This window comes from Myotis davidii, unplaced genomic scaffold, assembly GCF_000327345.1.
Source record: "Myotis davidii unplaced genomic scaffold, ASM32734v1 scaffold1284, whole genome shotgun sequence".
Classification (NCBI taxonomy): domain Eukaryota; kingdom Metazoa; phylum Chordata; class Mammalia; order Chiroptera; family Vespertilionidae; genus Myotis; species Myotis davidii.
Window position 1 is genome coordinate 206,711 of NW_006295187.1, and position 10,408 is coordinate 217,118.

The 10,408-nt window shown below is 42.0% G+C and overlaps 1 protein-coding gene across 1 annotated transcript in view; it reads right to left on the minus strand.

Annotated features, from left to right (window-relative positions):
- Nucleotides 1–3,062: 3,062 nt before the first annotated feature.
- PLCH1 (phospholipase C eta 1) overlaps nt 3,063–10,408 on the minus strand; it is a 146,320-nt gene continuing 138,974 nt past the window's right edge. Inside the window, 3 exon segments of the mRNA XM_015567911.1 lie at nt 3,063–6,203; nt 8,800–9,154; nt 9,574–9,633. Of these exon segments, the coding sequence (XP_015423397.1) occupies nt 4,120–6,203; nt 8,800–9,154; nt 9,574–9,633 (2,499 nt within the window). The 3' untranslated portion in view covers nt 3,063–4,119.

A 10,408-nucleotide genomic window follows, 5' to 3' on the forward strand; every position in this document is an offset into this window, starting at 1 on the left:
TTTGCCTCAATTGCCTTTATCCTCATTCTTGCTTCCCTAGGAGAGCACTCACCTCACTCCCACCCCCCAATACAATGTTAGCATGTTAGATTTTGCAGTAGGTACTTTTTCTGTAATACTGAGCAAGAAGTCAGCTATTTTCGTTTCTTTTAAAGAGTGGGTGATTCAGGACTCTGTTTCCAATCTGAAATTAAGGAGCTTAGAAGTCACCACTCCATCCTAACAGCAGTTATAAAGCAGAACAAAATGAAAAATTAACAGCTTTTTAAAAAAGATCTGTCACAGATATAAGGTCACAGGGCAAACCACTGCTCCCAAAATTGGAGAGAATTTTTATATGTGAATACAGAAAATCACAACTTACCAGAGCAGAAACCCAGGAACAGTCACCTCCATGGGAACCAATGGTAGAGTAGGAAAACCTGTAATGGATGAATTGTTGGAGGCTCAGTGTGGACAATCTGAGAATTAAAAACTCCAGAGTGAACCAGTCACAGGGCCGCCACACATTTGTGAGTTTTACCTCCAGGACAGCTCCACTAGGTCCTCACAGTGACTATGGAGAAAAATCCCCTCAAGTTTCCAGCAGCAGGAGGACAAAAAGAACCATTTTGAAATATGCCAGAGGGTTCTGTTCTTAACAAGCCTGGTACTTATTTGCATCCAGTAAACATTTGATAAATTGATAAGAGAATGTAGGCAAATGTGAAAGAAAACATTTGTCCAATGTCTCAGTTTGTTGTGTGTGTGGAAGGAGAAAAAAGCACAGAATCTTGTACCAAGCCTTGAGCTAGGGAAAGGGCACGGGTCTAAATACTGCCCTCAGAGAAGTCAAAGTCCAATGGAGAAGGCAGACATGTGAACAGATTGATACAACGGAGGGGAACTGGCGACCCCCAAATGGAATCAAGTAATTCTAGATGGGCTGGGTACAAACAGGGAAGAGAAGACGAGAATCAGAGAAGACTCTCTAGAGAACAGGATCTTCCAAGACACATCTTGAAAAATGCAGTGTGCAAAGAAGGAAAGGGCATTCTAAGGTAGAGGAAAATAGGCTGTAGAAACAGACAAAGGCACCAAATCAAAGACGACCTTGTATGCAACAATATGGAATCTTATTCTATAAATATGGAGATGCACTAAAGCAGCGGTTCTCAACCTGTGGGTCGCGACCCCTTTGGGAGTCGAACGACCCTTTCACAGGGGTCGCCTAAGACCATCAGAAAACACATATGTAATTACATATTGTTTTTGTGGTTAATCACTATGTTTTAATTATGTTCAATTTGTAACAATAAAAATACATCCTGCATATCAGATGTTTACATTACGATTCATAACAGTAGCAAAACTACAGTTATGAAGTAGCAAAGGAAATAATTTTATGGTTGGGTCACAGCATAAGGAACTGTATTTAAAGGGCCAGAAGGTTGAGAACCACTGCACTAAAAGGCTTTTAAGCAGGAAAGATGGCTTGATCAGATTTCTGTAAAGAAACTTTACTCTGTCTTCTGTGGATATTGTCACTGCTGTAGACAACTCTCCCAGCCACCTGTCACTGCTCAGCCTTGGAATATTCCATCTAGCTTATAAGAAACAAGTCAAATGAGAAAACTTTGAAATTACATATTAAAGAAGTGTAAACAAGGATCCTGGAATGCTGGTGAACCTTGAGCCGCTGGCAAGGGCCAGAGCTATGCACCGGTTGTTTAGTCCAGACAATGGGGGCTCAAGCTATTTCCTGACCAAATAGTCTCAGAGTAAATCTTTCTAATATTTACTGACCTTTAAGTTAGTCTGTCTGTTACGGCAATTAGCTGCCTGACTAAGGGCTAGATGTGTATCCAAAATTGAATAAAAGGTTGGCAAGGCCTGGGCACCAGTGGAAGTCCATTCCCTTGCACTGGGCTTTCCGCCTGGCCCCCAATACTTCCAAATTATTTTTTGTCTCGTCTCTTTCATTTGTGTGCGGCCCCTTCTCCAGATCCCGAACCCTGAACCATGCGGGACATGTAACATTCACACTCCTCTGCCTTATTAGGCCATCCTAAAACAGTAATTATGAACTTGCTTTCTCTTCTCTTCCTAAGTTCTATTAGAAGAAGATTGCATGTATGGACAACAAACACACATGGACACCAAGGGGTTGGTCTGATAACCTACCATTTGGCACCAAACGTATTTTACTACTAGGTCACTTTGTGACAGGGTTGACATCCAAATGTAAACTCCTGGGTTTCTGTAAGAACACAAATTCTGTCAAATTCCAATAGGCAGGCAGCTTCATTCTATCCCTTTGCAAATGAATTTCAACACCTTTACATCATGCCGATCTCTTTTCAGACAAGTACACTTTAAAAACAAGCCAACGTCTAAGGATCAAACTTTGTGGGTTCAGAACTCCCAAGAAGACAAAAACATCGCAAGTTCACTAAGGGAATGAAGAGGAGTAACTCTCCCTCTCACCATTACGTTTCAATCCCAACCAGCATCCAGTACTTGTCTGAAGAGAGGAAGACCCTCAGCACTGGGGGAAGTTCAGAGCTGGGGACTGAGGGTAACCAGGGTCTGATTGCTTTCCTCCCCACTCTTCCCTCACACAACAAAGCTTTCCGTAGTCTGATCTGCCAAACAAAGCATCTTGCCTGCTTTTTCCAACACGTCCCAACCTCTTCCAGCCCACTCCCGTCCTCCCCACATTCCCCCATCCAGGCCCTCACCACCCATTGTCCACGGGTTATGCATCTATGCATACAAGTTCATTGGTTGATCTCTTCCCAACCACCCTCCCCTGCAGGAAGGAATATTTTTAAACTAGCAATACCAATACCAAATTCAAGGAACTCATTATATTTGATTTCATTTCAAGTCACCTTACAAATATGGTCTTTGAAGCATAATGAAAACACCCAGAGACATAAACTGCTGCTTAAAACCGTCCCCTGTAGAACTTATCCCTTCTGCTGAAAAGAGATGAAAAGGAAAATATTTCCAACTGTTTTGAGTTCCTTACTTAACAGTCATCATATGAACTTCAATTGAAAAAAAAAAGGGTCACCAAGTGTTTAAAAATCTGCTTTAATTATATTTTCATGAATTCCCGGAGAACATCATTGAAGTGAATGTTACAAAAAAGCAAAGAGAGACATCTGAACATGCAATAAAAAATGGATTCACAGTGAAAATAATGTATGTGGGTACTAAAATATAGTTACTTGGCTCCCTGAAGGAAAAGATTTCTTCTAATTATCTGTTCACTTGGGTTTTATTAGGATAAAGTTTTGTGGGGTGTTTTTTTTTCTCTTAAAAGCTTTGGGGGAAGCTTTCAATTTCTGCTACCATTGTTAGTGTCTGGAAGTCCCTCATTCTGAAAGCCATTATTTGCAGCCTATAATTTAATCAGAAAATTCAAAAGTACAACAAACAGCTTGGCAACTGTGTTCTTGTTACATACAAAGCCATTAGCAAAAATATGTAACAAAATTTATGTAAAACAAACAAGTTTGTCTTTATATACAGGAGTTTGCTTTATTCCACCCCCTCACCGCCTGCTGTAAAATGGGGGGGGTGGGGGGGGGGAGAGTAGCTACCAGAACTCTTATTCTGGTTGGGGAAGAGAAATCTTAAAAGGTAAGGTAACTATTTTAACCGCCTTTTAACCAAGTTGTAAAAACGCATCTAGGCTTCTCAACAAAGGAGGAAAAGTAGGAACGCTGACAATGGCTTTAAAATAAAGAATTCATCCCTCCGTCCTTTGCAAAGCTTCTTAGCTAACTAAGGTTAGAGAGTGAAAATGACTACATTGGTGACTGTGATTAGAGGTGAAACATACGTACACTGTCACCCAAGCCGCTGAGAAGGTTCGCATGTAGGGCATGCACATATTTCATACCAACAGAGTTTACACCACAGGGGAGAAAGATCATATAGGTGCGTGGGGAGTGCCACCCAAATCTATACATAAACGCAGGAAGAACCCATGGAGTCAAAGGCAGACCAAAACACAAGTTTAAAAATACACGTCCAAATCATTTCAAAGCCAAGGACCCTGTTTACTGAAAACTCTTGACAGTCCCACAGAATACCTTGTAAACATGGAAAATGCGGCATTATGTTAACTCACAGTCTCAAAAGAAAATAAATTTCTGGTTTATCATCGCTGCTTGGCTCTGTCTGCAAAACAGAATGATCCGAACAAAGCTGGTCGGTGTGGCCTGCGTGCAGGGCTGTGCAGGCGCCCTCGGGGATGCCCCGGCCCTCCACGCCGCTGCCCTTGGCGTTGCTCAGGTAGCCGGCTATGTAGGAGCCCGTGGAGTGCCGGTTGCCCGCGGGTGCGGGCGCCATGGGCTTGTTTCGAAGAACCACTCCACCCATGTGGGCGGGGTTCACACCCTTTTGCTTGTTGGCTTCCTGCTTCTCCTTGGCCCGGCTGGCAATATTGCGCACTCTGCTCTGACTCCTGGATGACAGCTTTCTGACCAGCGCCCTGGGGAGCTGATTGGCATCCTGCTTTGCATACAGCACCTGGCAGCTGTCTTCCTGCTCGAAGGACACGAGTTTCCGCAGCTGCTGGGTCAGGGCATCCATAGGCTCTAACGACTGTGTCTTCACAGCCACACCCTTCCTGTCTCGGATGCCCGTTGTCACAAAACTCTTACTGATACACTGGTACTTGCTTTCGAAATTGCAGGCGATGTCCTCCGACGTTAAGTCCCCCAGGCTTTTGGATTTGCAAGGACTGGGCAGCTTCAGGACAGGCAGAGGAGGCTGCTGGGGCTGCCTGGGCACAGGGGCATGCAAGTCTTGGGCACCAGACGGGGGCACGCAGGTCTGGTTCATTTTTGCATCTGAATTGGAGAAGTGCTTGTGCATAAAACCAGCACCCTGGTAGGCTCGACAAGAACGACTTTGATTTTTGACATCTTGACTAGGGTTGAATATTTCTGAGACAGGAGGGTGGACAGTCGCTTTGCAGTAGCCATTTCTCAAGCCTCTTTGGAAATGGTCCACCACATCCCGGCTGTTCTTCAGTTTGAAAGGAGAAGCAAGGGGACTTGTGCCTTCTCGCCTATAATCATAGGTGGTTATAGACAGATTTTCTGAGTCTCCATCGATTTCCACAAGACTGCTCTCCCCAGAAATTAAACAGAGTGTGGGGTCAGCTATTCCGTCTCCCAGGGTCAGGTTGGTGGAAGGGGCGAGGCTGTTCTTCAGGATTTCCCAGTCTTTCCCGTCGGTGGGACTTTTTGGTAACCAGCAGTGAGAAGTGTTAGAGGAACATGGCAAGTTGCTTTCCGTGGCCCCTGTCTTGGCCTTAGCAGAAGGGTCATCATCTAGTTTGTCTTTAGAGACGTTAGGAGTGCAGGCAGTTTCACAAACCACTGTGTGTGTTGAGCGTTCAGAGGCCTCAGGACTTAAGAATGCAATCCGCTCAGGAGTTGAGCAGAGTAAGGATGCCTTGGGTTTTCCCTTGGGAAAGTCATGCTGGAAGGGCATTTTTAGGTCCATGGTGGGCAAGGGAGGATGGTCTGACCTCATACGGGTGCCATGAAGAGGAGAAACAACTGTGAGGTTAGCCTGATCCCGGGTCTCCTCAAACTGGCCAATCAGTGCTGAGATGGAGCTGCCCGGCTCATTCTCATTCGTTAAAGTGACATTGTCGATAAGATGGGAAATGTCACTCTCCTGCAGAATCTCGGTAGAATGTAAGTCAGGTGTGTCGGGACAGAGCGTAGAGACGTCTGACAAAGAAAAGGATGTTGCAGCTCGACCCTTACCGCAATTACCATCCACGTTTTTAATCTCCAGATCGCTCTGAGAAAGGATGCTTCCTGACAAGTTGCTTTTCCCTTCCACAAAGCCCCCGGCATTCCCATTCTCCTTAGTTTTCACACCATACCGATCTTGTGTTAGGTTAACTGCAGGATTAAGAACCAAATGCTTCCTTGGGGAGAGGGATTTGTTGCGGCAGCGGTGTTCCTGGCCATCACCTGACACTGTTGGTTTGGTTCTCCCACCCTTGGGACCTGGCACTCCCTCCTGTTCTGTGATTGACATCTTGGTAGTAGAAACAGCAGAGTCCCCTTGGCTGATGTCTTTGTGGAGGAGAGCGCTGGAGGAAGAGGATAACTTTTTGCTGAAATGTGGAAAGTGTTGATCTTTTATACTTGCCTTCCCATTTCTGCTGCCATCCTCATCTTCTGCTGAAGGAAACAAACAACATTTTAGGTGACGGGTAGCACTTTATGTAGAAGCTGCACACACTCATGTTTGTCTTCAGACAGACAAATGGGGAATGTACATCTGTTACATCATGAAAGGATATAATTATGGATTGCAAAGATTTTCAACAAAGTATCTGTGTGATGAAGAAATGGTAAAATATATGTAGAGGAATTTCACTGAAGTTTCCCTTTGAATATCTATTACATCAGTGGAGGATGTAATACTCATTATCCAAAAAAAAAAATGTCAATGAGTTACCATACTTTTACAGTGAGGATTACCTTAAGTTGTTTCCTATTCAGATTTGTACTACACAGAAGCATGGCAATAAAAACAGAACAAGACAGCTCTGTTAAACAAAGTATTGTGGTACCTGTAAGCAAGATACTATAAGTTTTCAGAGTTAAGCATGTTTTAAAAGTACAAATCATATTATTTTTAAAAATCATTCTGGCAAAAGATATAATATAATTTCTAAAACAAAATGGAAGGTGCAATAAATATATTAAAATGCCAATATATTATCTTTAAAATGTAAAATTGAAGAATTGGTCACTAATTCTATCCCCTTGTGAATGCCTAGTTTTCTGTTATCATATTTTTGTTTCTGGTACACACATTTTATATTGCAATCTCCCCTAAAAGAGGCAGGAAAATATCAAGCACAAAAAGGAAAACTGTAAAAACACACAAATCACAGCTATTTGGGGTATCCCATTATGCTTATTATAGTGCTAAGACAATACTGGGTGTTTAAGAATTCTTGAACATATTCTTTTAATAGTATTTCAATGCTTTCAGTCATAATCTATAAAAAAAGAATTTGTTTAATTATTAAATATTTTCCTAACTAAAAATATTCATCATAAATCTTTGATAAACCCTAAAATTATAAGGAAAATAATTAAATTTCCAATGATGTTACCAATCAGAGTCAGGCACTGTAAGTTTTGTAGAGGAATAGAACTATGTATAGAATTTTGTATTCAGCATTTTCTCCACTTAATATCTTTCTACATTATAACTTGAACCATCCCATGGCTATGTATTGCTCCATATTTGCCACAAATTTTATCTGTACATATACATATACATATATATATACATATACATATACATATACATATATGAAAGACTAACTTATATAATTGTTTTTTAAATGGAAAAAAAGAAACATCACCTCAATATTACTTTCTAACTCACCTTAACAGTATTAATATCTTAATTTTGGCATTGACAGAATAACTACCAATTTTTATTAATATTGTTTTATTTTCTCCCAAATGGAATTCTAATGTAAATTTTGAATCATGTATTTCATCTTTCCTCTGATATTCCTCTTAGCAAAAATTTCAGACTTTTAAACTCCATTTTCTTATTCAAATAAGCCATTCAAAAATTGGTGTGCCTCCCTTGAATATCTTTAAAATAAAAATCAATATAAGCAAAATGGTGCTTGTGAGAAAATCGATTATTGAAATTAGATTGCATGATAAAAGGAGAATTTCCCAAAAGAAATAGGTATCACATTCTACTTGTGTGAAATTATTCTGATTTAAATAAAACATACTTGTTTCAGAGACATCAAACGGAAACAGTTTTGGTGCTAAATTATCTAGAATAAGGCAGGAGGAGTCACCGACAAGCCAAGAAGCCTTCGGTACATTGCAAGGCAAACCTCACTGTTTATCAAGGTCTTGATATGAGTGAGGTACTGCAGTCAAATCAGGGGAAAAGCCGAGTAACACGCTTGAGGAGCCTATGACCGGGAAGGAGCTGCAGGCAGGCTGCCTTCCCAGCAGCATCCAGGGTTCGGGGAAATGAGGCCACAGGAAAACAGCGCCTGAGCTACCTCTGAGGAATCAGAGATGTTTAAGTGAAGATAGTAACTTGCTTTAACATCTGGTTTTCCCTCTTTCTCCATAAACATTCCCAATCACAGAAATGTATTATATGTTGGGGAGAGAAAAACAACTATATGCAACTTCAGAAAAATCAACATGTTCCTATTCAACCTGAGAGCAATCAGTATATAGGGCGCCCACCGAGAAGACCAAGGTCTCTGCTCCTATTCTGCAGGCTTCACCTCTCCCTGCCAGACCCCACAGATCCCTGCAGTCACACCTGCTGGTGTCTCATCACTCAGTCACTCTCAGATTCAATGTGAGTTGAGGCTTAAGCTTTTCTACCACCCTCTCCCCAAAGTTTAAAATCTAGTCTAAAAAAAAAATCACTTTAGTCCGGCCGGTGTGGCTGAGTGTTGACCTATGAACAAGAAAGTTATCGTTAGATTCAGTGGGGCACATGCCCGGGGTTGCAGGCTCAATCCCAGTAGGGGGCGTGCTGGAGGCAGCCGATCAATGATTCTCATCATTGGTGTTTCTATCTCTCATTCCCTCTCCCTTCTCTCTGAAATCAATACAAATATATATTTTTTTAAAAAAATAACTTTAACAATTACTTATTTTTCAGTGTGTTTTACTTTGACTACAAAATGTCAACCACATTATAATAACTAGAGGTCAAAATGCTGCTTACAGGGGTCTCTTTTTAGAGAAACTTAAAGCATCTTACCCAGGGAGTTTTCTTTTCCATCGGTGTCTTTTGCTGTTTCGGATACAGGCAGCGACAAAGCCCCCAGAAAGCACTTGTCAACAGGCATCGAGACCGGGCGCACCTGCAGGCTCCTTGTGGTCCTCCTCACCACGCCATCCTGATCCCTTGCAGCCTCGGACACGGAGTCCTTTACCTCCACCACTTCCTGGAAGCCCATTTTGCTCTTTTTCCTGCCTTTGGCCGGCGCGCTGGCCGTGCGGCGCAGAATCCGATCTCCAATCGATCGCTTCCGGACGTAATGGGAATTGCTTTCTGAAGTACTGTGCCTGGGGTTCTTATTGAACAGTCCCTTCAGACCTTGGAGCTGCCTGTTCTGGAGATAACAAAAGGACCAAACTCAAAGTCAGCAAAGGAGTGGTGTCAACAACTTGCCTTTCTTAAAATGACAGCTCCATGAAAAATGGAATACAAAATGGAAATTTTCAGCCATTGCAATATACTCAGACCAAGGAAACAGCAGCTCACAGCATGTTTGCACAATGTCATGCACATCTTATCCACCTTTACTTTGTGAGGAAGGCAGCCTTCCAGAAATTTCCTACCCGGAGGTGACGAGGGGGCAGGAAAAGTTTGCACAGTTAACAGACTGTTAAAAACTTCACCTGCCTTAAAGCAACGGATGTGTGTTTCAAACTGGTAAGCGGGAAGATGGAGTGACATGAGAGAGCATGAGGCCGTAACTGTTTAAAAAAGACATGTCAGCAAGAACAAAGCACCACGCTGAGCAACTACCTTTGTAGCTCCTAGAAAGTGCAATATAGTGTAACTGGGGTTGAGTATTAAAGGGCTCCACTGCAAGGAAAGAGACAAACAGACAAGACACAATTTGGGCTCAGTTCAAGGTGGCACAAGTGAAAACAAAAGAAAAAAAATGCATATATGCTTCTATAAACCCTGTCTTGAGGTTTCAGTAATTTTAGCCACAGGTCCATTCATGGCTCCACTCACCACCACCACCGCATGGCGGTTTGTGCATCCCAGCCCAAACAGACCTTGAAAGTAATAAATTATATGACTTCTAAATGGGCACCTGATTAGGAGAGAGAAGTCTGTGGAACACTTTCTTTTTCATATTTTAATTTATTTCTGGACCAAGTTTTAAACAGCTTCTGAATTTTATTATTTCTGTCAAGTATGCTAAATACTAGAAAAACTACTTCGTTACCCTGGGATTCCTAGAAATTCAAGAGTCATTTTTCAATCGTTTATATTTGTGTGTATTTAGGCCAGAGGGAAAGATATCAACAAGCAGCACAAACAGAAACCCAGGACTAAACGTAGAAAGTCGAGGAATAAAACCACATCACTCTTCAGGATTAGGATTCTTTGACATCCCATCACCTATGACTGATGTGAGAAACATACACGCCTAATCGAGGCTGAATTCAACCATTCCCTAGCAATTGCCTTGTAGTCGTGGTAATATCAATATCAGCCAACATTTTTGAACATGTATTGTGTGCCAGGCAGATTTCTAAGGATAACATTTATTTACTTACGAGGTAGGTACTATTTTTACTCCACATTTACAGGTGTGAAAGCTGAGGCATAGAGGATGTATATGCAT